The 27,523-nt window shown below is 41.8% G+C and overlaps 1 protein-coding gene across 3 annotated transcripts in view; it reads left to right on the top strand.

The window, feature by feature from the left end:
* Window positions 1-27,523, top strand: part of slc38a10 (solute carrier family 38 member 10) — a 114,200-nt gene that overhangs the window by 9,211 nt on the left and 77,466 nt on the right. For 2 of the 3 annotated variants that reach the window (XM_003217105.4, XM_008104135.3), the window contains exons 2-6: window positions 466-583; window positions 11,901-11,946; window positions 14,603-14,696; window positions 16,395-16,538; window positions 18,639-18,763. In XM_003217105.4, the coding sequence (XP_003217153.2) occupies window positions 466-583; window positions 11,901-11,946; window positions 14,603-14,696; window positions 16,395-16,538; window positions 18,639-18,763 (527 nt within the window). Of the gene's footprint in view, window positions 1-4; window positions 347-465; window positions 584-11,900; window positions 11,947-14,602; window positions 14,697-16,394; window positions 16,539-18,638; window positions 18,764-27,523 lie in introns of those variants that run through there. The other variant, XM_008104136.3, reaches the window with a different exon arrangement.

Raw genomic sequence — 27,523 nt, 5'->3', positions numbered from 1 at the left:
TTAACCTGTTTAACATGAATCTGGTAGGAGATAGAAACAGATCACTGTTCTGGAATATGCCCAGAAAATGTCACAACAGCAGGGCATGGAGGCTTTTTCCCTCCCATAAATTGCTCTATTTTCTCATTCCAAGCAAGGAGGTACAACCGCAGAGTCATTTAGTGAACAGGTGGCTGCTCTCTGTCTGTGACATAAAGACCTTGTGTGTCTGTAAGTGTGTGTGGTGGAGGGGGAAGGAGAATAAAATTGAACTCGTATGTCACATTTTGGCTGACTGCTGCACAGAGGCAAGGGATCTCCCTTAACAGGCTAGTGTATGGCTGCAAATGTCCCAGGCAGCCTCCAGGTGATGTGGGAGGGCAATAAGAATGCATGAAATAAGAGTTGTATGGCCATGGGAGGGAAGGAGAGTGCTTATTATTCATCCAACACTTATTTTCCCCCCTTCCCCTCCCTCCTTTTTAGTGTGGCATCTTTCTGGGAGCCCTGCTGCTTATTTTCTGCTCCTGGATGACTCATCAATCCTGCATGTTCCTCGTGAAATCAGCCAATCTCAGCAAACGCAGGACCTATCCTGGGCTAGGTGAGCATGGTCAACTGGGGGGCGGTTTTATGCTGTGCTTTTACTCCAGTTTCCAAATTTACAGCTCTCATAGTGGTGTGGCTGAGTTATTCACCTTATTCTGGGATGTTTTTTTCCTTTACTCTCTCTCCTTATAAGCTCAGTTCTTTTTTCGTGTAACTGCTGCCCACAGCACAATGAATTAACTCTTTGAAGATGATGCAAGGCTGTTTGCAGGCCACAACGAAGAGGCTGCTCTAAATATAAGCTCTTGGGGAGAAAGCTGGCACAATAGGTGTGTGCTGTAAATGATTGGGCTCTGCTCCCAAACCACTCACTTTCCCCACCTAGCACGGTGCCGAGGACATTGGGTTCTGTCAGTAGAGAGCCTGGCATGTACTATGAGCTCCTTGGATTGTGTGGTTGCAGCAGTACAACGGGGAGGTCAGAGAAACAGTGTACAAAGTTTGAGGCAGCCAAGAAAACTGAAACATCTGCAAGATTCATGTGTGGGTTTTTGGCACAGTCCAGCAGCCCTCTTCCTCCTAGCTTGTCTGCTGTGCTTTGGTGCCAGAATCGCCATCTATTTTTGACCTCTCCTCTGATTCCCAAGGACTTGGGTAGAGGGGAATAAATACAGAAAGGGCTGAGGGGGGTCTGGGCCATTCCAAGTGTTATTCATTCTCTTGCCAGAAAGTAAGTCACAATACAAGTGGAGTAGTCCTACTCGAGCTTTCTTTTAAGCTGCTGCTCCTGAGGCAGAAACTCTCCTGTGGCCATTTTGAGTATGCTTATTGCAGAGGTGGGATTTTTCCCTTGGGGAAACAGAGGTGAAATTTTCTCATGGCAGGACATGCTTTTTCCTGCCCTCCCACAGTCATAAGTTCCTCTTATGTTTCCTGTGTTGCCTCCTGGGGCATCAGCCTGGTCTCTCTGCCTGCAAAGGATTTAAAGCAACATGCAACCTCCTTAGTGACTGCTGACAGATGGATGCCCTCAGTTCCTCTGTTGCCCGAGGCTCCCTCATTGAGCTACACACCACTGCCACTGCAAAATAGGTCTGTTGGCAACAACAAAAATGAGAAAACTCTTATGGTCCTGAAGGTTAAACCTTTGTTGCAAAAGATACATTTTATTAAAATTTACTCTCTTTTTTGAGGGAGTGGGGCAGAATAGGAAGAAAGGGAGTCAAATGTAGCTCTTTCTCTGAAACACCAGATGCCCGCTGTCCTTGATTTCCCCTTCTGTCTTACAATAACTCTTTGTATACATTTCCTTTGACGAAATACATTGTGCCCAGTTCACCTTGGAGTGTCTCCCAGGAAGAAGAGGTCCCCTTCACTTTCTAAAACTAAGCATAGATACAGAGGAGGAGCCAGGAAAGGCTTGCAAACTTACTGGCACATAAACATTGGTGTGGAAAGGAATGGCTTCCTTTTCTGCTTGCCTTTGGCCTTGCTGGGATCAATGCCATTCACCCAAGAAGGGAAAGAGCGCCTGGGAAAATACATTCTCGGCTGCAGCAAAGGCTGTACTGCCACAGCCTTCCTAGTACAATCAAGGTAGCTACACACAGCGGCCTTTGTTGCTTGCTTTCTGCTACACCAGTCCAGCTGCACAAGATCCTGGCAGAACCCAAGCTGATTCTGTGGGAGTCTTTGGCAGCTTTGAAGGATGCAGGAAAGTTTTACAAATTAACTCAATCTAAGCAAGGTCTTCCGGAAGAACATTCAAAGCTTTGGCTGAAGAGTCAAAGCGGCAGAGAAACAACGGGAATAAACACCTTGAAATGTTACTTGAAAGGCAGAATGGTGGAGGGAAGAGTCCTTGATACATGTGGAGTATAGCAAAACAATAGTACTCCTCTCTTAGAAACTAAGCAGCAGAGGGTTTTTTTTATTGCTGTTGTGTTAAAATTACATATGCTATGTATGACTATTTCTCCTTTGGGTTTGATAGAATGATTTGAAGTGAAGCAATTAACTCATTGGCTAAATATTGCCTATGTATTTTTCAGGCAAAGAAATTCCAAGAGAAGAGACTTGTGTCTCAGTGTTCTCTTGTGTATGTGATTATGGCAGGAGCAGGGAGAGTATGTATGCTTGACTACCTGTTAGATGTCTACTCACAGAACTGTTCATCTTATTTAATGGAAACTTCTGCAATGGAATAAAGCAAAAGAGCCTACATAGGCCATATACTCCTGAGTGCCATCAGAATCAGGAGATAGAAAGAGTACTAGTGGAACACTCGTGTATTTTCCAAATTTAAAACCCAGGCTATTTAATGAGTTCAGTAGCTGTTCCATAGTTACACAATTCCCTTTCAGAGAGGTTTGACAATGCTGTATTTAAAAAGCAAATCTTTTTGTTTATGTTTGGTTCTTGTGACTCAATTTGCTATATTTTTTTCTGATTACAAACATGATATCAAATTTACAGTGTAACATACACATTTAGTTTTAAGATAAATCTTTTTTGATCTTGGACGCTAAGCAGGTCAATTTTAGTTAATACTTAGAAAATTGCCAAGGTGAACCTGCTGCTATAGAATACATTTCAGAGGCTTAAGTAAACCTCAGATATTCATCGGGTCACCATAAGTCAACAGGTAACTTGTAGGCAAACACACATAGACTAAATGGTTGTTTGCCTACATGTGAAGTATGAAAGGCATTTATTACTTAAAATAACACAGTGCTAACAATGACAGTATTTGTAACATGCAAAACCAAAATAATATAGTTGTCAAGGACAGAACGCCACCAGATAAGATTCAACACAGTTTATTAAGGATACAGAACCAAAAACGCCTGTAAAAAACAAAGGGCTAGGCAAACACTCGCCTTCAATATGAAAAGACACAAAAAACGGTTCAAAAGATTAACCGGATTAAACAGGAGTTTAATCCGGGTTAAACCAAAAATGCTTACTTCAGCCTGGCACTTAAAACAAATAAAAGCTGGTAAACAAAGATTCAATGAAACGTAAATAACTGGCAGCAGATTCCTCTCTGCTACTCAGCAGCTGTGGTTGAATAACTAAGTTGTTACTCCTCCGTGCAGCAAGCGAACTCCGGGTCCAAACACATCAATCAGGGCAGCAGCGGTCAGCGGGGTCCCAATCCGGTCCAAGGTCGAAAGCCAGGTACAGATGTCTTTAGTTCACCAGTTCCACCGATAGCCACAGAAAGGGTAGTCCGAGGTCGTAGTCAGTCAGTCAGTCCAGCGTCAATCCAGAGTAGGCAATTAATGTCCGTCAAAAAGACGACGGAGGTCCAAGCTATTAAGATTAAACACAAGTTGCACAGGAAAAGCCCACACAGTTCCTCCCGCCGTCTATGCCCAGTGTCCTTGGTAACTTACGTATTCAGCAAACGAATCACACCCGTCTTCAGGAAATTCCCAACAAGAGCCCAAGCGTTCGTCCAGATTACCTTGCCCAACGCAATTAGCCCTGGATTCTAAACCCCATTTTATGCCAGTTTACAACTCCTCATCGCTGTCAGCTGTTACCCTAATTCCAGGTGCCTCATCATCATCCTCCTCATCAGAGCTAAAACACCTTTGACTACGCCCCACAGCATCCCCAGCTGTGGATCCCGTTCCATCCCTCCAGCTCGTCCACGGGTCTAATCCTGAAACCCCCCAGTCGCCTCCCACACTATTATTGCCGGTGGCACCCAAATCCTCCCTCACACGAGTCCATTCCATGTCATCCTCCTCTGAGCTAACCATCTCTTCCTCCATTCCCTCGGTAAAACCCTCAAAGGAGTCTTCGTCAGTTGGTTCTGCAAATAAGTCCCGCAGCCGTTTCCTTTCTCGCTCCTCAAGAGAGTCTGACTCCCGAGGAGTCTTACGACCACGTCTCCCAGTATCGGAGCCGTAAGGCTCAACCATAACAATAGTAATAGTAATGCATTTATTTGTTATCCGCCTCTCCTTGCAGGTCAAGGCTGGGTACAAGATATCTGGAAATAACTAATTGCCTGTCCGATGCCTACACAAAGTTGAAAATATAAATGCATAAGGTCATAGGTTAACATGAAAGCCATTGTGGCACAGTAGTTAGATTGGGGAGAGGTCAGTTCAAGTCCCACAGAATCCTGAAATTCAATTGGTGACCTCAGGCCCCTCATTTTATCTTAGTCTTGACTACTATACGATTGTGTGAGTGAGATCCAGAAGTCGAGAGCTTGAGCCTTGAAGAGGGAAGATGGGACACAAACTTAACTGATAAATGGAGTGCCTTCTTTGATAGCTATTCTGTACAAGTAATGGGCCACTTTGCATAAGAAGTTGGATACTTGGAAGTGCATATTTCAGAGAACAACATAATACAGTCAAGAAAATGGATGCAAAAGGAGAATGCTAAATCATTTTCTATTCTTTCCTTTGCTACAGTCAACAGCGTTGCTCAGAATCTTGAGAAGTGAGAGCAATCTCACTAGCAGTGTCCAGTATATGTGGGCAGATAGGATCTCAGAGGTTCTCCACATTATGATAAATGTCTTACTGCTTCAGTCTCATTTTCACTCACATTGAGATATAAATGACACCTGTGAAACCACCTTCATGTCTTCTAAAAAACTGCAGAAAGCAACCCGTAGAACAGAAAGTAAGCCTGTATCTCTTGGTGACATTTTATATAACTGAATTTTCATTCTTGCAATAAAAAAATAAAATCCCATGCATAAAGAGAACTGGCATATCAACAAATGAACTGCAGTAGTCTCACTTTCCCAGATGTGCTTGTTTCCTGAGTGATGGGACTTTTCTGTATGGAGAACAGCCATGTGATTCTTTGTCTTTGGGTCTGAAATAGTTTGGAAAGGTTGCTTTTTTGTATTCTAACTCTCTTGTATTCTAAGTCCCAGGATTCTAACTTCCATCCTGGGAAAGTTTACCTTTTCATCTGTTACTTGTAAAAAGTTGAGTAGAAAATGGGGTTGGCTCGATATAGCCAATTGGCATGTTGAGTGCTATAGAAAGTACAGTATCTCAGTTTGAGTCTTGATAACACCAAATATACTTTTGAACAGATGGTGTCTTTCATTTCATAGATAGGGATTTAATTTATCTGGTGTCTTTTTAATGGTCTATATCAGCATTGGAAGTTTTATCACAAGCATTAGAACATCCCAATTATAAATACCTCAACTCTATGCAACAGTCATGTTTGTGTATCTTCAAGTCAAGAATTTTAGCAATTCCATGAATCTCATAGGGTTTTCTTAACCAAGGAATAATCAGAGTTGGCTATTTGTTTCTTCTTCAGAAATGTTGTCTACAGCACCTGGTACGCATTGACAGTATCCCATCCAAGAACTAACCAGAGCTGACCCAGCTTAGCTATGATCAGACAAGATCTTGTATCTTTAAGTCACATTAAGAACAAATACAGGCATTTATAACCTTCCACATAGTGGCATGCAAAAAAAGGTCATTATTCATCCCTTTATCCAACAGCAGTCATATTAGGAACTAATAGTGGTATGGAAATAGTTCTGTATTGATCTCATAAATTCCCTTAACATTTCTTAAAATGAATGGATTCATTTGTGTTCTTCATTTGTATCTTATGAAGTGGCCTTGGGTAAGTGACTGAGAGTCTTCAGTCTCAATTAGTAAGGGGTGAATAAATGACCTATTTGTAGCAGGCCACTATGTGGAGGGTTATGAACTACAGGCAGTCCCCAAATTGTAAACAAAATAGGTTCTGTAGGTTTGTTCTTAAGTTGAATTTGTATGTAAATCGGAACAGGTATGCCCCTGTGATGTTTCTTTTTCTGTCTAGTTCCCTGTTCAGAAAATTTCACCTCACCTTCTGGTCCTGTGATAATTGCAGTTTGAAAAATTTGGCTTGTTGTGGAAACAAGGATTGGTGATAAAGCTTAAGTGGAGCCCATCCATGATAACTCTTTCAGGAGTGAATTTCCCTTCTTAGGGGTAGATTTCTCTCACTTCCTGTAATCTCACCCCATTCTTAATTATGAGTAGTTTGTAAGTTGGATGTTTGTAACTTGGGGACTGCTTGTACTTTAAATCCAAAAAGTCTTTGTTAATGTTTCAGAATAATAATATATAACATAAAGGGATTATTTGTCTTTCAAGTTATTTTTCCTTTCACTTCTAGACTTAACATCTGAATGTTGCTTTTTAGCCAGATATCACTCCAGATGTATAATGCGAAATCCTGAGACACTGTTTTAGCTCTTCAGTATAGACATAGATTTCAGTGTCTAACAAAATCTTTTTATGAACACAGAACATCACTTTTGCTGAACAACAAACCCCCAATCCCATTTCAATTTGCTTTCCAGGGGGTGGTTTTGCATGATGTCCCCCCCCCCCCCTTGCTGTTACATAGTCTGTCAGTCGTCTTGTCAGCCTGATGAGATGCCAAATTAAAATTTGGAATGCTGAGGGTCCTAGAAATGCCCAGATGAATGAACTTGATTTGCTAACTGCTATTTTCAGTGTGCTTTATTACTAAGGATTAAGTTATGTAACCCCCTCGTTTATTCCTAAGTATCAGTGAGAAATTGAGATTGCTGATTCATGTGTTCTGTGAGCAGTGTAATATCAGAGCATCCAAGGGATACCATCTTGCAATATCTACAGATTTCTCATATCTAGCACACTTTTGACATACAGTAGAGTCTCGCTTATCCAACGTAAACGGGCCGGCAGAATGTTGGATAAGCGAATATGTTGGATAATAAGGAGAGATTAAGGAAAAGCCTATTAAACATCAAATTAGGTTATGATTTTACAAATTAAACACCAAAACATCATGTTATACAACAAATTTGACAGAAAAAGTAGTTCAATACACAGTAATGCTATGTAGTAATTACTGTATTTACGAATTTAGCACCAAAATATCATGATATATTGAAAACATTGACTACAAAAATGCGTTGGATAATCCAGAATGTTGGATAAGCGAGTGTTGGATAAGTGAGACTCTACTGTACTTAGCTACTATCTGCCATAATTCCACACTGCATTCAACATGCACATTGCAGTTCACGCAAAAAGTGCTTTCCGTAAATTGATCAGGTCAGACAACTGTAAAATTATTTTTGTGTCTATTGTGGGTTTACAAACTATCTGTTGAACTAGTGGTTGGCAGTGTGTACATCAAACTTCAAAAGGCTTGTTTTATAAGGGTTTTCTGCATTGAGGATCAAGTAAGATACTGTCCTTGCCAGTTTTGTAGAGGGGTGTTGGAATCCCACATTTTTGGAATTCTCTTGCTTCAGAATCACCTTTATTTCTTCGATGTACAAAAGATTCCCACATCCTACAAAGTTTTTGTTTGTTTTTGCAGTTCAGTTTCATAATTTGCTGTTGTTGTTTCTGACTTATGGCAACCTTAAGATGACCTTATTAGATGTTTTTCTTAGTACTATTTGTTCAGAAAGGATTTGTCATTGCCTTCCTCTATAAACAGTAGCTTAGAGATTTCCTAAGGTCACTAAATAGGCCTCTATGCCTAAACAGGGATTTGAACCCTGGACTCACAGAGTCCTAATCCAAAACACAGAAGAACTACACTTCACTAGTTCTCCTATAGTTAGACTGTTTAAAAAACTTCTAAAGAATTGACCTTAAGCAAATTCTCATTTTGAATGGGAGATTTCCATATCTGCCCATCTCATTGTCTCTTGTTTTAGGGTAATTAAAACTTCCTTTAAGACTTAATTTCACCTACTTGTTTACTCCTCATGACTAATTTCCAAGTGTCAAGTTTGCCTTGGAGCTAAAGATGTAACTTTGCTCTGTATAAAAACATTGGTACAAACACACACACACACACACACACACACACACACACACATTTTTCTAAAGCAAAAAAGTTTCAGAAAGTAGAAATTGCTGTGGAAAAATGCGCCTACAGTTGTGTTCAGATCTGTTCACATGATATAGCTTATGGATCTGGAGCATAAAAGCAGCTTAAGGTAAAAAGGTGGATAGTTTGATAACCAAACCTTTTGCCCTTAAATAGAGGGATAGGCAATGATGAGGTAGTTTATCCCTCATAGGAAAGCTGGGTTGTTCAATTTCAGCTTTACTTATGCCTCCGCACTGATCTTAAACCATCAAAAGTAGTAGGCTTGTGTATTGGAACCCACCTAAACTGTTTTCCTTCTTTGTGGTTCCTGTGAAATGCACACACATGGGTTGCCTGCGCAGACTGTTCCAGAATTCTCTAGAAGCTGTAAAGGATGCTTGCAGTTCAGAAGGCACTCAGAGCTTTCGAGCTCCTGCTCTCGGGCCACGTAGCCCGTCTCCTTACAGTCAATACGATGACAAAGTTCTATATCAACAAACAGGGTGGAACTCACTCTCGCAAGCTGATAGATCTCACACTTCGGATCTGGAATTGGTGCATCCCCGAGGAATCCACCTGACAGCCATCTATCTGCCAGGGAGGGAAAACAAGTGAGCGGATGCACTAAGCAGAACCCCATGTCTTGCCACCAGTGGCAGGTTCATCCAGAAGAGTTACGGAACATCATCAATTTATGGGGCCAACCAACAGTTGATCTCTTTGCCTCTCCGGAGAATGCCCAATGCAAACTATACTGTGTATGCCTTCCCCTGGATCAACCATCGGGATGCCTGGGGGACGCATTTCTCTACCCTTGGACACCCGGGCTGGTATATGCGTTTCCCCCCATTCCATTAATAACACGGACTCTCTCAGAGCTATTAGAGGAAAATGCAGATTGCATACTGTTAACTCCCTGGTGACCTCGACAACTGTGGTTCGGCCCCCTCCTCCGGGTATTGTGAGGGGAGTTTCTACACTTCAGCTTCAGACCAGACATCCTCACATTACGGGAAGGGAAAGTTCATCACCTGGAGGCGAGATCCCTTCGCTTCATGGCTGGAAGATAAGATCTTAGCAAGTCTTTCTGATCCTGTAAAAGCTATCATTGACACAGTGCATAAGATCTCATCGAGGAAGTCCAATGCATATAAGTGGAAATGCTTCTCCACCTTTGTGAAACATGCTGGTGCCGACCATCTTGCGGCCTCTACCACGATAATTCTGGACTTTATTTTATCCCTCTCAAGGAAAGGCCTATCTATCTCTTCTATTAAATGTTATTTGGCAGCAATATCATGGTACCGTTGGAAGGCTGGACACCCCTCCTGTTTCATAGACTCTTTGATTCAGTTATTTCTTAAAGGCCATAAAAATTTATATCCTCCGGTTCACCTGCCGGCCCCAGTTTGGAATTTGGAGCTGGTCCTTTCTCAACTCACTAAGCCACCCTTCGAACCCATGGCAACAATTGACTTACAATACTTATCTTGGAAGACTGCATTTTTGGTCTCTATTACTACGACATGCTGCGCAAGTGAGTTGTGCACGTTAAGGGCAGACGAACCTTACCTCTGGTTCCATAAAGACAAGGCTGTTCTCCGGATTGATACTGCTTTTTTACCTAAAGTGGTGTCACAATTTCACTTATCCCAGGACATTATTCTCCTGGCCTTCTTTCAGAATCCGTCGTCCCCCTTAGAACAGTCTCTCCATACCCTGGATGCTAGGAGGACCCTGGCCTTCTATATTGACAGAACGTGCCCTCATAGAAAGTTACCTCGCCTCTTTTTAAAATATTGGCAAGACTCTTTGGGCCTCCCAGTAACGCCCCAACAACTCTCATCTTGGATTGTCACCACTATATGTCTGGTTTACCAATGTGTGGGTCGCGAACCACCATCAGTGTTGAGAGCTCACTCCACAAGGGCCATGGCCACCTTGCATGCTTTTCTAAAGGGTGTGCCGCTGGATGGCCTCTGCTACGCAGCAACATGGTCAACACCGCTGACATTTGTGTTGCACTACAAGCTTAATGCGCCATTGAGAAGGGATGCTGCTTTCGGCAGAGCCATACTATCTTTGTGTGTGGCATGATGCCCACCTTTCCAGGTCAGTAGCTTGTTAGTCACCCATATGTGTGCATTTCACAAGGACCATGAAGAAGGAAGAATGGGTTGCTTACCTGTAACCATGTTTCTTCAAGTGGTCACCTGTGAAATCCACACATCCCTGCTCATCCTCCACCCTGCACGTCATGCCTCAGTTTCAGAGCTGCCTCTCGCGGCTGCGGAACTGGGTGTTGGCCCCTCCCACTGCCTATATGTACTACAAGGAGAGAGTGGGCGGGGCCTCCACCAAAATGTATCCTTTAGAGATTCTAGAGAATTTCGGAACGTTCTGCGCAGGTGCAGAAAACCCATATGTGTGGATTTCACAGGTGACCACTCGAAGAAACATGATTACAGGTAAGCAACCCATTCGTATCCTGAATCTCTTTTTAATTACTCTATTTTAAATTGAAAATCAGCAGGACCATTTTTTTAAATGAGAAATCCATTACTAAGAAGACATTATTGTTTGTCCTTTTTTTTCTGGATATGTCCCTTCTTGTCTTCATCCCTTCTTTTGTTGTATTTCTACGCTAGGGAGACTGATCCCAATTTTTAAAACACAGAGATTGCACCTAGATAATATGAACATTGTGCAAACCGAGGGTTGAAAGCCAGTTGCCCTCTGTAAACATTTCACATGAATGTGGCATTAGTAACAGGCCCGGTTGAAAAGGTTCTCTCTCTCAGAACTTGAGGTGGTAATTTTCCTCTTATCCCTGTAGTAAAATGCCTTTTGAAAATACATGCTGAGCTTTCCAGAGAAGCAGTGATTTCAAGGCTGCTGATTGCTTTGTGCTGCAAGCATTGACCAGTGTATGAAATGAAAAAAGAAATATCATGGTCAAATCCCTTTGGTGTGGGTTGTGAATCATAGATATTCTCAGGGTGGCTGAACATTCTGGGCACCATCTCAATCCTCCCATCAGCAACACAAAGTGATTCAGTCATAATAGGGAAGGAAGGAATAAAAATGGGAACTTGATTGAAATTTTGCACTGCAGTAACTTTTGCCGCACAGTCTCTTAGGCTCACATATTTTCTTTTCAATGCTGACTTTCTTCTTTTAATGGTTGCCATGTGTAACTCCTACTTAGCTCTGTTGGATCTTTTTTGCAGGGGGTGAGTGGAGGGAAGAACCTGCTTTGAATCTTTCTCTCAAATTTGTTTTTATGTGGCTTCTGATTTGAGAATGGTATGTCAAGTTGAAACAAAATCTTAAGAATGATTGTGGGGTGGAAGAAAACCAATTCTGAAGTACAAAACTGCCTTCTGAATCACCTCTGGTGGCTTGTGTTCATTTTTCATGTGCGACATTTCAAACATATTTGAACTATTCTAACAATAAGTGTGTGTTTGCATGTGTTTCCCTATTCTTTTTATTTCCAGCCTTCCATGCCTATGGAAAACCTGGGAAAATGCTGGTGGAAACCAGGTAAGATTTTTTCTTTTTAAATTGATTGTTTAAACCTTTTAATACACTTTTTCTGGTTCTTTCAGAGTTGGTGTGCTTTTTACAGTGCCATGTCCCGATTCTTGTTAATCATAATCATTCTCTTATGGCACTTGACAGTATTAACTGTGTCTGGTCAACTTGAGGGGATGTTAAGAATATCAGAGTGCCTTTAGCTTTTCAGATGTCTTTACACTTCAACTCCCAGAAGCCCGTGTCATTATGGCTGATGCTAAGCGATTATGGGATTGTCCAAAGTATCTGCAAAGTCAAAACGATTCCAGCCTTTTTGTCCCCTTTGAGCTCTGTAGGCGTGTAGGTCTCTATCAATGCACTAATTATTTTGGAAGGGAAAGCAGACAATACCCATTTAAATCTTTGGACAAAACATAGCCATACTTTTAAAAGGCAGAGGATATTTAATTCTGCAGTCTTGAGTGTGTCAGCCTTTTGTATATGCAGTTATTGTGTTAATGGCCAGCTGATATGCAAGTAGCACCTGTTCTCTGTTCCCTTGTGTCACCCTAGCAAGACTCCCTAATACTATATTTGTTGCCCCCTCTCTCTGATTTCCTTGAATGTCACAAATAGCTTGATGTACAGCGGCATCCGTTTCAAAGTGGAAGTGATGGAGTTCCTTTTGAGGAGACCTGGGGATTCATTCCCTTCTCCTACTCTTCCCCACCCCCATTAGAAATTATCCAGGGGAAGTCTAAGCATAGTATCCACTTCAGTTTGTGCAGAGAAAGGTTCCTTCATTCAGTAGAGGCTTTTTATTTGGTTTATTATTGTTTTTCTCCTCTGTAGAACTGGAATGTTATGGGACCACAGAAGTAAATTAACCAACAGTAATAGTGACACAGCACTCCAGTTGTCATTTGAAAATTGACTACTTTTTACCCTTACCTTTTCCTCAAGAAAGAGAAATGCCACTTGTTAGTCCATACCTCAGTTTGCTTAGAGTTTAAATTGTTGTTGCCCTTTTTCCTCTCCATCTGTGACCATGCGTCCCTATTACAATAAGAAAGAGGGCTGTGCAGTGAACCCAGCCTGTAATTTGAGCCTTAGTGGTGTCACAGGGTTGCGTTTTATGACTGAGGTTCTCAAGCTGTGTGAGCCATGGTGAATTGGCCAGTCTTGCAAACCTGGCTCGCTTCCTTGTTCCCAGCTGTTAAACTGTTTTGCAGAATAGCTAAAAATATTCTCAGTGCCCTTATTTTTCTATCTAGGTTATTGTTAGAATCATGGTAGAGATGATATATAGTTGGAAATGGTGATCCATGCCTTTGTGAACGGAAATGGCACATGGTTTCCCAGGATGACCTTTTAGTTTAAAAGTGGTTCACCTTCTTGGGAGAAGTGAGTCCCTTTTCCTCTCCACTAAGCAAATATAGCCCTCAAAGTTGGACCACTCTCAGTTCTCTGTCTATGTCTGATAGAATACCACTGGATATTCTGAGTCTCTCCCCTCTTTCCTCCTTCCCAACACCACCGGCCCCTTTCTGCAAAATATGTAAGTGAATAATGGTTCCTTTAAAAGTGTATTCCCAGAATAGAGCTTCCATGGTTGGCTCTGGAAAAGCTGTTAAATTAACATATATGACCTTGAAGACTTTAGCTCCTCTATGTTGTGTGGTTACTAGGCCGTCCCTTTTTCAAAAGTCTCATAAAGCTGCCCCACACCTCTGCTTAGGCCCTTAGAATGCCTGAAACTACTTCATATTTCAGTCATTTCATAAATAGTATCATGATGGAAAAGCAGTTGTACTATGTGAATTAAACCTGTATTTTTATGTTTGTATGTAATTGTATATGTATATCTCTTTCATGTCACTATTTATTCAGGAAGCACAGAGAAAGCAAATGATACTGTTTCCAAATCTATTTCAGAAAAGATAAAAATATTCTTTTTGGATGCATATTTTCCATTCTCTTTGGGTGTGGTAGAGTGTTGCAGCATGCCTGAAGAAGTGAAATGAACCTCTTTGGACTTTGCAAAAATAATCAAAATGTGCCAGATGAGACTGAATTTATTTGCTTTCAAAAGGAGAGGGAAGGAATGTTGCAGCAGACAGTATGTTCTGTAGCCTGTGTAGAAGATCCCATGTGATCATATATAGTCTGCAATTTGTCTGTAGGATAGTCATCAACTTTAAAGTCATATAGTGTGGGTGTCTAAAGCTATATTTCCCATATAGACGTCAAGCAATAACCTTGCAGCATGCAAAGAGATGGTTTCATTATGCCTCTGCTACCATCTAGCATCTGTTTGCAATAAATGTGGTCCCCCTGGAATCCTACCTCTTACTGGTTACTTGCTTCACTTTATAGCCCTTGTTTTAGGCCTAGAAGGTGTTGTGAAACATATTTGGCCCACTGTGTTCACTGAGTGCTAATGTTAAGGAGAATGAAGCCTGTATGTGACCAATCCTGAAGCTGCACAGTTAGGAAAGTGGTGGAAATTTACAGTGAAGATAGCGTTTACATCAGCCATGCAAGATCCTTGTATTCAGTGCACCTCAGACTCCCAGTGTTGTCTAAATGTGATAACTGGCACATACCTGGCAAGCAAAAAGACTGCATTCCAAGGAAATTCTCAGTTCTGGAGTGACTTTTACCCATTTGTGTGCTTTTGCAGCATGATTGGACTAATGCTAGGAACCTGCATTGCTTTCTATGTTGTTATTGGTGACTTGGGATCAAACTTCTTTGCCCGGTTGTTTGGACTCCAGGTAAGTTTGCCTTTTCTTGATCTTCTCAACAGCAATTTAGAACACTTCCCCTTTTCTGATTATTCTTTTACATATGGGACATGTTTTACTTATGAAAGCATCTTGGCAGAACAATACTGTTGTGGTACACCTCATTCCATCTTCTTTCTCTTGTTTTCCAAAATAGTAGCAAGCACTGAAGACACAGAGCACATTGCCTTGCAATAGCCTGATCTAATACAAATCAATGCAACACTTATGTAGGTTAATTGAATAGCTGAACGTCTATCCCAAGCAGATTTTCTGCAAATGTTGGTGCTTCCTGTTTGTTGAGGTTGGGCAAGAGGTAGATTGCTCTGTGATTTGCTGTGCAATTGGCTTTATTTCTTCAATAGAAAGAGTAGAAAGAGATGTCCAAGAGTGTATTTTTGTGTGGAGCCACTGTGAATAGTATTCTGTTCTGATGCTCCATTAAAATTCTTGAGTTCAGTCTTCTTTTTGTCTAACAGTATATCTTTTGCACCAGGTTCATGGTCAGTGGATGTTTAAATTCTAGTTTTTAAAAACTTAGTGGATCCTACATGCTTGACACCTCCCTATCTGTGCTGTATGTTTTTCTTAGCATAGCTAAGAGACTGTCATATTTTGCTTTCTATTTATCCAACAACTATCCTTAACACATGTGTATATCCGTATACCCTTCCCAGTTGCTTCAGCATTTTATTCCTTTCATGTAACTTGATGGTGATGTGAGGCAAACAGCAGAGTGTGAGCCTATTATACAGATGAATCGACAAAAGTGAAAGCTAGAGATGCAGAAGTTTGTATTATCATGAATTCTAGCAGCAGTGTTGGGGTTGAGCATTGAAAAGGACTTTGAGGTTGTGGTATAAGCCCTAGGATGTAGTGGTTCATTTATTAATCACAGAACTCCAAATAGAACTGTGCAACGAGATGGTGAATAACCCAGCAAACCAGGTCAAGAAAGTGCAGTACTGATAGCATATCTGCTGTTTGCCTTTCCAGTGCAGGAACAGTTTAATTCCCAGTGGAGAAATTGGGACCAAAGAACAATCCACAGGGGCAAGGGCAGGCCAGAAAAGCTAAATGGACATTCAGCTGAGTTTTGGCATGGTTTTTATCTGCTCCAGCCTGATGTAGTTAAGCTCTGATTAAGGAGCTGAGACGTTAAAAAGCTGCGTCATAAGCAAAGCCAAATTAGGTATTAAATATTTCTAGGCATTTCCAAGCTTCTTGGTATAATAAATAGAGAAAAGCTGCTGGTTAATTTTCTGGGTCAGAATTTTCAAGACTTCCATTTCATCGTTCATTTTCCTTTCTGCAGCAAGGTTAGTTTTCATTTTATTTAGCTGGAAGTACATAAAAGATATTCAAATAGGTTGTGTTCGGATTACCATTTAAAACAGCCAACAAGCATTTGCTTTTAAAATGGGCTTGGTAAGACCTTCATAGAGCAACAGTGGCACCCAGTGACTGTGTGAGCTAATCACAGACCAATCTGTGGCAAGCAGCAAGTGTAACAGCTGAAAATCTTCCCATAACTTGCTTTCAAGCTCAAACTTAGTGTATTTCATAACAAAGGCAAGATTGGGTCTTGTATTTTTAGTTTTGTTGATATGTCTTTGCTAGGCTGACCATCAAAACAAGGGATCTTCTGGGCTTTGCTCAATGTAACTCTTGCTCACATTCATCTTTCAGGTGAGTGGCTGGTTCCGGATAGTCCTGCTCTTTATCGTTTCTCTCTGCATAGTGCTTCCGCTGAGTCTCCAGAGGAACATGATGGCTTCCATACAGTCCTTCAGTGCCATGGCTCTGATCTTTTACACGGTGTTTATGTTTGTGGTCAGTATTAATAGCTGGTAGACTTCTGTTGTCTTCAGTATTTTGGAGTTAATTCATCCAAGTAAAACCACAGTGCAAATTAAATTCCACAATGTCCAAGCTTTCCTTGTGGGTGGATCTCTCAAGGGATATTATAAATGAATGCCAGGTCCACATTTGGCAGCCGCTCATAGGCCCAGGATTTGGTTTGAAATGCTTTTTTCTCTTTAACATTGCTGGCACTGCTTGGTAGAAAACAACCACTATGAGTCACCGAGAAGTAGCTTGCTCTCCTTTGTGACCACAGACTCAGGAATGTCTCTCCTGTATGCGACTTAACATTCTCATTCTTCCAGAGAGATCATGCCATATCCCCAGCTTCCAGCAACTCAGGATATTTTATATACTATAGAGTTACTACTATGGGCTCTTAGGCCACACAGATTGCCAGAAGAACCCCTTGATTACGTCCCTCATTTTTACTCCTATGTAGTCTTTAGTCCCATGCTTCATTCAAGAAAGGGTTTGCCAGACCTCAAGCCTGCTAGCAATCTAGAGAGTTTTGTTAACTGATTTAAGGTCCAGAAAGCTTTTTCTTGAAACAGGCCTTCCACTTCAGTTTCTGTGTCATCGCACCTCAAATGGTATTCTTAGGTCTCTCTTCCTTTGTCTTTCCTCTCTAGCCCAATGTATGACACCATTAAAGAAACAAATGTATATCTCCTCAGTCCACAATTTAGAAAGTAGCAAGTAAAAATTGTGCTGGATCTTTGTAAAGTCATGGTGTAAAACACATAAAGGTTCTTGCTGAATTGCAGTACTCATAACACAGGGCACTTCCACACAGCCATATAACCCAGGATATCAAGGCAGAATAATCCACAATATCTCCTTTAAGATAGAATATGCCATTCCAGTTCAAAGCAAATAATGTGAGATTTAATTCAGCTGTGTGGAAGGGGCCACATATAGTATTGCTCCATTGGCACAAATAGGACTTTGCAGAGAGGCATAAATTAAAAAATGAAAGTTTAGGCCCCTTTCATTCATGGGGATGAAAATCTAAAACAGAAAAATGGAACAACAACAGAACTTAATGAAGGCATAGACCAGGTCAGTACTGGATGAACATGATCACATTTGGTTTGAAGCTGGGAGTTAAGTGTTTTTTATTTTATTTAAATAGTATTATTAACAGGTTATTTTCCATAAAATGCAGTATAACAACAATAGAAATAGCACACAAAAAAGAAGAAAGGAAGAATAAAAATGAATGGGTGGGGGGAAAAAAGAAAAAAAGACATTATAAACATTTTAGCTTCCATCTACTCCATGGTGTTATATTTTAAAATGTTTACATAAACCTAATGTACTTATTATTATTTCTTCAAGCATCCCTCTTCTTTATTGGAAAGTTGTGTTTAAGCTAAAGGTTTACACAGAAATTTTGTATTGTGTAGGAAGAGAAAGAGATGAGGGAATTTCATGAATACAGAGGCAAAAAAGGGAAAATTGGTGAAACCATATTGGAAATCAAGGGATGATTGCTGACTGAGGATAGTATTGCTGGAGGATTTGATTATAGAAAAGTATAAGGGAGTGTGTGCTCAAAAGGTATGGTGAGACAAGGTGGTGGGGGACTTTAAAAAGTTTGTGCTGACTGGAAAAGGATTGAAATGTCAGTGAAGGAGTTGAAGTATCATGGAAGACAGCTGCTTTTCTGCAAATTCAGTGGAGAGTAAGCAGGCCTCCTCCAGTTCCTCCTTTGTGCAAATTGCTGTAATACGTACAGAGCCTATAATCATAAAGTTTTTCACTTGTGTTATCAGGGTAGCAGAGCCTGAAACATACTGTTTAGTGAAATGTCACCTGTATAGTTCTGGGCTAGTTGGCTTAGATTTTAAGCTCCAATCAATACTTTGTTTTCTAAAAATAATAATCAAACATCATGTTAAATGGCACAGCTTTTTTGTCAGGGCAAGAGGAATCAACCCACTTGATGGTTTTTACGGTACAAGTATAGCAGTTGCAACCTGGTTTGCCAGTTACTGGTTTGGCTTGCAACCCTGTTGTCTTGATTGTAACTTTTCTTTTCTTTTCTTTTCTTTTCTTTGGCTACAGGTTGTACTCTCTGCTTTCAAACACGGCCTCTTTGGCGGGCAGTGGCTGCAACGGGTCAGTTACGCACGCTGGGAGGGCATTTTTCGCTGCATTCCTATCTTTGGCATGTCTTTTGCCTGTCAGTCGTAAGTACCCACAACTCTAGCTGCTTTGGGACTGTGGAATGGAACAAGTTTTTGTTAAGGGCAAAGGGTCAGGATGGCCTGTTTGGGATAGATACCATCTGGTCTCCTTGTCTTGATTTTAATCAAAATATTTTACAGCCCACTGAGGTATGGCATCTGACTGGGTTGTGACCCCTTTGTTACCTAGCTAGGACTTATATTTCATTCTGGAGTCATTGTACTTAAGGAGCTTCTTGTTCATAGGAGGCAACTACATCCCTACTGTAATATTCCATCAACTTTAATGTCTGTTACTATGGATGTTTTTGACCCTATGTTTGAGAGGTAACAAAAACCTAAACAGATATAATTACACCACAGTAGGCTACTGATGCTTGTCTGAAATTGTGTTTGTGAGCATCTTCATTAAGCATAGTAAGAATTTCAGCTGACTGTATTTAGGGAAAACAAATGGTGCTTGGGCCAAGTTGACATGGTTGATTATAGGATTCCAGCTGCTCTCTTGGGCTGCAGGAAGAGCCACTCTGCACCTTCTGTTTGTTCGTTATCCAAAACAAAGTTTAATCTAGAATTTGACTTAAGGTTTTTGTCTGTCTTTCTTTTTTAACTAATAACTTTTAAAACTTCCCACTTTTAGTCAAGAGAGTTAAAACCTGAGTTGCTCATGTCTGAAAACGTAGTCACACAAATTGGATTTATGTACCCTGTTACCTGTAGTCATTCCCTAGGGCTCTGCTCTGTTTTTTTTTTCTTATTAGCATCTTACTTTTTCCTTATTTTTTTTTTCAATCTATTTCTGCCTCACATCCCAAACTTGAAAATCTTTCAATAAACATGAGTTGTGGAAACAAATGCAACACAGAGACGATCAATCCTGGATGGAATTTTTTTTTGAAGAGATGTATGTGTGGGTGTTTTGCATGTAGCGCATGGATATTCTTATTTGTAGATCTTGTGTTTGTGGCAGATGGAAGCTTTTAGTGGCAGAGAGTCTCCGTTCCATTCTGGTAGCATTGCCTTCACCACCCTCTGATTTGTGGTTGGTCTGAGAAGTGACCCTACTGTAAACAGGAGAGTGTGTGTGTGTTCGGTTTGGATCCTAGACGGCTATTTACCGTTAGTTTGGCAAGGTTGGGCTTTTTTCCATATCCCCCACTTATTATGTCTCTCAGCTAGGACATGCCTCACTCAGTTTTAAGTGTCTCTGCTGTAATTGGTGAAAGAAGGATTGATTCATTCTTTTATAGCTGTACCTAGTTACCACAGCAGACTTCTCTGAAAATCCAAAATTGTCATTTTTCTTGTGGTGACCATTCAGTAGCCAACCTTCATTTGTTGGGAATAGGAAACATAGGAAAATTATATGTTCCGGACTAGTATATTCACATATCTACCTAAATATAGATTCCTACGCCGCCAGTGTGGCAGGCCAAACCAAAAGTTCAAACTTATAATTTCTCCTAAAGGCAAGAATAACACACACTTCTTGGCCTGTGTGATGTCACATGTTGATGAATCCCAGAGTAGGCAGGCTTGTAGTCATTGACTTTTAACAAAAAAAAGTGACAAACTTAAGTCCTGAATTTCTTCTCACTTGAGATGAAAAAGCAATGTGCATTGGAATGCTATGGCTTGTGAATGCATACACGTACTTTACTTGTGGAGTTGGCTCGTTTCTGGTGTTGAGGCTGGTCGTCATTGCCAAATTCAAAGAGAAACGCCTTTGCCTTCCTCCCCACCGCCCCCACAAGCGCGGCATATGGTCTAACAGACTGCACATAGGGCTGGGAGCCAGGAAGCTTAGAAATATAATATTAGCTCTGCTACAGCCTTCCTGTGTGACCTTAGGCTAGTCTACCCGTCACAACAGCTCATTTGTAACATGAACAATGGTGACATAACCTTTGAAAAAGGAATTTCAAACAAAGGCATACCTGATTCTCATGTGAACCTAGTGACTTTTAGTGGCTGGCACTATTTTTATAGTTGATGACCACTGTTACTATTCGTGTAATAAAAGTATTAGTGCAAGAAAGTAATATTCTAGCATGGAAGTGTGGTGTGAGCTGGTGTGGTTCAAGATCATGACGTTTTCACATGTCTTAACTCATAAATCCTTTTCATTTCAACTCCCTACACTCATCAATAGATTAAAGACAAGAGAATCTGCACAGATATTTAAATTAACATGCATGATGCAAAGCAGGGGTGGTAATTATACAGCCTACCAGATATTGCTAAACTGCAAGTCCCAGCCTGGATAGCCAATGGTAAGGAATGCTGAGAATTGTTGTTTCACCACATCTGGAAGTCTGCATGATTCCCTTCACCCTGCTCTCTCAAGGCAAACATTTAAAATGTTTCCATACTTTTTTAAAAAAGTAAAGCATTATCTACCAAGATTTGGAAAGCGTGAAATATGATGTATAGTTAAGTCTGTTCTTCTTCGTGGTCTCTGTGATATCGCACATATGTGTCTTCTGCACTTGCGCAGTCAGTTTTGGAACTCTCTAGAAGCTCTTATAAGATACATTTTGGCAGAAGCCCCACCCACACTACTCTCACACTACTCTTAGTATATATAGCCAGTGGGAGAGGCTACCGCCTCAGTTCCTTTTTTCCGCCACACTTGAAGCACCTAGGAAACTCTCTCACTTATTTGACTAGCTTCTGACTGTTATTCTATAGCTGATTTGGACTTTCACTTAAAGTTTGGACTTGACTAGACTCTTTAGACTATCCTTCTGCTTCATGATTTGGATTTGGCTTTTTGAGATTGCACGGCTGACCCGGACTGTTTGGACTTCCCTACACCTTACCTCAGGCCAGTTATTTTTTCTCCCAGGCCAGCGAATTGCTTCCCATTAGAATGTCTTACACTGCCTTTAAGAAGTGCTCCGTGTGCGGGGAGAAAGTCCCTGACACTGACTGCCACCCTATGTGCCTACTGTGCCTGGGGGAAGGGCCACGTGGCCCATTCTTGCCACATTTGCCAATTGTTTACCCCCCATGCCCGAAAGAACTGAGAGATACGCCTCAAGGTCTTATTCTACGATCAGGCCCTCTTTCCATTGTCCTCCCATCCACTGATGTGCGTTGCTTCTGAGCCTCCCACTGCACTCACCAATGATGAGCCTCCTGCTGTTTTTAGCCCAGCTGCGGCAGCGCTGGTCTTACCTTCTCGGGTGAGAAGGGCGGAATACAAATGTTGGGAACAAATAAATAAATAAATAAATACCTTCTGGGGCCCTGGGAGGAGACAACACCACCTCCATTAAGGCCCTGAGGTCCCAGAAAGTTAGCCCTCTCAAACCTCTTCTACATTGGGAAGAGCTATCATAGAGCTAAGAGGCTTGAAAAATGGAAGAAAGGGAGGCTTACCTCTAATGGCAATCTGACCGCCACCTGCCTTATGGGCACGGTCACGCCACCAACTGCGAGCCTCTGGGGCAACAAGCAGTTGCAGCACCCCCTCTCCCAGCACAACTGCAGCCAGAGGAGGCGATGGCCTCCCTTCCAGAGATTGTGCTGATGGGCTCCACATCTCTCCCCTTCTCCGGGGATGAGTGGTGCGAGACTCTGCCTACCCCAGCCCCAGAAGAGGCTGCATCGCAGAGCCAGCGGGGCTCGACACCCACCCCCTCGCCTCTGCCACTGATGCCCTCGCAACATCTAGGAGCTCAAGACCCTCATCTCATGGCTTCAAACTACAGGAAAGGAGATTCCACCTGAACATCAGGAAGAACTTCCTCACTGTGAGGGCTGTTCGGCAGTGGAACTCTCTCCCCCAGACTGTGGTGGAGGCTCCTTCTTTGGAGGCCTTTAAACAGAGGCTGGATGGCCATCTGTCGGGGGTGCTTTGAATGCGATTTCCTGCTTCTTGGCAGGGGGTTGGACTAGATGGCCCATGAGGTCTCTTCCAACTCTACTATTCTATGATTCTATGATTCTATGATTCATGGCCACCCTTGCTCCCTATGGTCGCACTGTGTGGGCTATTATTACCGCAATGCAATGAGCTCCTCGCTGTCTTTGCAGTCATGGAGCTCCTGCTTCCAAAGTTCATCACAAGGCTCACCTCACTACCGGGACTCTCCCTGCAGGGAGTCATTTTATTGGATGGAATCGCCACCTCCCTATTACTATCATGGAAAAGATTATTATGGCAGAGACTATTGTGGGCCATACTATGGCTCTTACCATTGGGGCCATTGCCACTACTCCCTCCACCACTATTATTAGGGACACTACGCCCTGGAGAAGCATGGCCGCTCCAATCCACCTTAAGCCACTGTGTTTCGCCCCCCTCCAGACCTGCCTCGATCCCGGCACAGGCAAATATCACAGAGGCACAACCACCTACACCACTTCCTCAGGGCTCTCTGGTGCCCCTGCAGGATATCAGTACTGAGCAAGTTTCCGATTCGTCTGAGGAATCCCCAGATTACACCTTTCCCTCAGAGCTGTCCCTCAACACAGCCCTTATGATCCGCCTGGCAAGGGCCCTGAACTTATCAACTTCTCAGTCTTCTGCATCTGTGGAGGATCCCATCTTCTCTTCCGATTAACAACAAGCCCAGCAGCAATGGTGCTCCTCCTCCTCCCATACCTACTTCATCTTTTTAATGCTCCAAATGTCTTCCCCCTTGTCTGTGCCAGCAATGTCACAAAAAATAGAAAACTCTTAACGTATTGATTTATCCTCTGCAAAATGGTTAGGGAAACACTCCAAACTGAATTCTGTGCTGGTTGATGTGTCTCAAATTCATCCTTCTCAGAGATCACAGTATACCCCCACCAATAAGGAGGGAAACTAGTTAGATGTTGAGAGCCGCAAAATCAATTTCTTGGCCAGTCTCTTTGTGAGGTTGTCCCGCTACAATGTTTATATGGGGGCATATCAATGCTTCCTTCAGGATAAAATTGTCCCATGCCTACAGCATCTGCCCGCAGATCAACTACGGTTAACCAGGGCATCCTAGCAAGAGACCTGCCAATTAGCAGGGTTACAAAAGGAGCTTGCAAAACACACAGTTGACTCAGCGAACAAACTCTTTGCTTCAGCCATAGCCCTTCAGCGCTATGCTTTGTTGCGCTCTTACAGCATGTCCAGCTCAATCTGTGAGGTAATTGAAGACCTGCCCATTCATGAATCAGGCCTCTTCAATCTGGACATGGATTCGAAATTGGAGCACACTCATAAGATGTGCCAGACAGCGCACAAGTTCGGTTTCCCATCGCAGTCATCCAATCAATTCAGGACTCACTGGGTCTCCTATGCTCTATACTACCATAGGTGCTTCAGCCCTTTGTCCTCTGGATTCAAGCCATGCACCCTGTCCCAACTGGCACCTGGCAGGAGGTTGCCAGCAGGTTAGCGGCAAGCAGACCTATGCCTCCAAACAACTGTTTTTAGCCCTCCATTGACAGGAGGGTTGGGGTTGCCTCCTTTGGTCCCCCTAAAGTTGGTTCTGTTCCTATTACTGAGTTACTTGTACTTACCTTTCCCTGCAATGCTGAAGCCTTGAGACCTGTCACACCTACCTTTTTGAACTTCCTTCCTTCCTTGAAACCTGGCATCAGATTACCTCTGACAAATGGGTGCTTAATATTGTAGAAAGGGGATATGCCCTTGAGTTTGTTGTTCCTCCCTCGGTGGGCTACCTTAGGCTTAAACCTCCTTTCGCCCCCTGCTGGAGGAGGTGCAGTCCCTATTCTCAAAAGATGCCATTTAGAGCTTGCGAACTTTTGATCTTTGCAGATGCTTCTTCTCCTGGTACTTTCTCATTCTGAAAAGGGACGATAGTCTATCCCTCATCCTGGACCTACAAGGAGTAAAGTTTTACATCAAACCCTGCAAATTTTGTATGGTCACCTTTCCCATCCTCTCCCTGATCCACAAGGATGCATGGTTTGCCACAATGAACCTTAAGGATGCCTATTTTCATATTGGAATTAGGCCCTGGCGTCAGAGGTTCCTCAGTTTTCTTTTTTCTTTTTTAAAAAATAATCTTGATTAAGCTTTTCTGTAAAAGTTAAAGATTTAAAAAGAGAGAGAGAAAAATGTCCAGCGATAAAAGATAGGAAAAAAGATAAGAGAAATAATAGGAAGAAAAAGAAAGGAAAAAAGAAAAGAGAAAAAGAAAAAAATGACTAAAAACAAGTTTTCTTATTTTAGTCTTGACTCCCAAATATCTTCCTTGCCTTTCCCTTCTTCCATATTTTCTCTTTAGTCATTCTCCCTCTCTTCTTTCATAATCAACTCAAGTGTATATTCTATTACTATTCATATCAATATCTTCCTATTATTTTGTTTTAAATACTCTGTAATTTGGTTCCAGTCCATCTCTTGGGTTTCCCTTATTTTTTGAGATCAGAAAGGTAAGTCTGTCCATGTTTCTTATATCGAAAACTTTTACCAGCCACTCATCTTCATCAGGGATTTCCTTCTTTTTCCATAAACTTGTGTAGCAAATTCTTGCTGCTGTTGATAACAGAAATAAGAGATTGTCTTTATTTTTTCCCCAAATTTTTGTTCATGTATGTCTAGTAAGAACAGTTCTGGTTTCATTGGTATCCTTATTTCTAATATCTTCTGTATCTTTTCTTGCATTTTTTCCCCAAAGGTCTTAGCTTTGTTACATGACCACCACATATGGTAATAGGTTCCTTCTTTCTCTCTTGCACTTCCAGCAATTTGTGTTTATGTTTTTGCAACACTTCCCCAATTTCTGTGGGGTCATATACCATCTATGTGCCATTTTTATCCAATTTTCTTTCAAATCAGCCACATATGTATATTTTAAGGTCAATAATTGAGGCAGCCCAAAAGGAGGTCTTAAGCTTACAAGAGGTCTTAAGCTTACAAGTGGCAGTGCTTTATTTCCTTCGTAAAACAGGGTACTGTTGACTCTTACTCCGCCAATATCCCCATAATCTTGGACATCCTGGTATTGCTTTCTAGAATGGGACTATCCACCTTCTCCCTGAAATGCTACCAGGTGGCTATTTCATGGTACCGAAGAAGGGTCAGACATACTTCCTGTCGGAGGACCTCTAAATTCTGCAGTTTTTGAAAGGACCTAAGAACACTTATTCACCAGCATGCTCGCTGGCTCCTGCATGGAGCCTGGAGCTCATTTTGTCCCTGTTGTCCAAACCCCCCTCTGAACCCTTGGCAACGATTGACTTGGCACACTTATTCAGGAAGACTGCCTTTCTTATTGCCATCACGTCGGCGAGATGAGCCAGCGAGTTTTGTGCCCTTCAGACAGATGAGCCATACCTTTGCTTTCACAAGGACAATGCTGGTTGCCTTCCTCCCAAAGGTTGTCTCTCATTTCCATTTGTCTTAAGATATTGTGTTACCATCCTTTTTTCAAAATCCGTTCCACCCCTCACACCCTGAATGTTAGACGGGCCCTCGCTTTCTTTGTCAACAGGACTCTCCCTTACAGGAAATCCCCACAGCTCTTCCTCAAATACCATGATGACTCTATTGTCTTCCGATAACACCTTAGTGATTGTCTTCATGGATTATTGCCACCATTTGCCTGGTTTACCATCTATTGAGTTGCGACCCTTCCATGCAAATTAAAGCCACTTGACAAGGTCAGTGGCTACTTTCCAAGCTTTTCTCAAAGGGATACCTTTGAAAGATATCTGTCATGCAGCCACTTGGGCCACGCCACTTACCTTCATCTCACACTACAAGGTGGATGCCTTATCCAAGAAGGATGCTGCCTTCAGTAGAGTCATGCTGTTCTCCTTTGTGGCATGACACCCACCTTCCAAGGTCAGTAACTTGTTAGTCACCCATAATTGTGATTTCACATATACTATGAAGAAGAATGGGTTGCTTGCCTATAACCATGTTTTTTTGAGTGGTCCTCTGTGAAATTTGCATATACTTGCCCATCCTCGCAGTACGTCATGCCTCGGTATCCATGGCTGCTATGTTGTGGTTAAGGAACTGAGGTGGTAGCCTCTCCCACTGGCTATATATACTAATGAGGGGAATGTGGGCAAGTCTTTTGCCAAAATTCATCTTATAAGAGCTTCTAGAAAGTTCTGAAACTGACTGCGCAGGTACAGGAGACCCATATGTGTGAATTTCACAGAGGACCACTTGAAGAAACATGGTTACAGAAAAGCAACCCAGTCATCTGCAGGTCAGTCTGGGAAATACAGCTCAGGTCCATTTTTAGCTGGAATTTGCATATATCAAATTCCTCAAGGATCCATGTGTAGTACAAATATCCATCTTGATTTAGATAACTTTTAAGTTTTTATTAACACCCTGTAGTTTATGCAGAAAAAGAAGAAGAAATTAAAGGACTCTGTGCTGCTGTCCAGAAGGAAATTGACCACACACCAAGTGACTGGATTGCAGAAATAGGAAACAGAGCAGAATCAAACATTGTAGGAAAATTGATGCAGAATCTAGAAATGAAGCAAGATATTGAATTTTGTGATGCTAACAGTTTGTTCATTACAAACACATTCTTCAAACAGCCAGGCAACTGTATAGATTAACATCACCTGATGGCCAATATAGAAATCAGACTACATAACCAGAAGAGAAGATCAAGAACTCAACCTCTCTGCAAATATAAGAGCAGAAGTAGATTATGGCACAGACTCTGAACTGCCAGTATCAAAATTTACAGTAAAGCCAAATAAGAACATTAAGCCAGCCTAAATAACATCCCTATATAATTCAAATATAAAAAACAGATCTGCACTATTAAACCTGACTGT

The sequence above is a fragment of the Anolis carolinensis genome, chromosome 2, assembly GCF_035594765.1.
Source record: "Anolis carolinensis isolate JA03-04 chromosome 2, rAnoCar3.1.pri, whole genome shotgun sequence".
In the NCBI taxonomy this organism is placed as follows: Eukaryota; Metazoa; Chordata; class Lepidosauria; order Squamata; family Dactyloidae; genus Anolis; species Anolis carolinensis.
The sequence above is the reverse complement of the archived record's forward strand: the minus strand, read 5'-3'. Positions and strand labels throughout refer to the sequence as shown.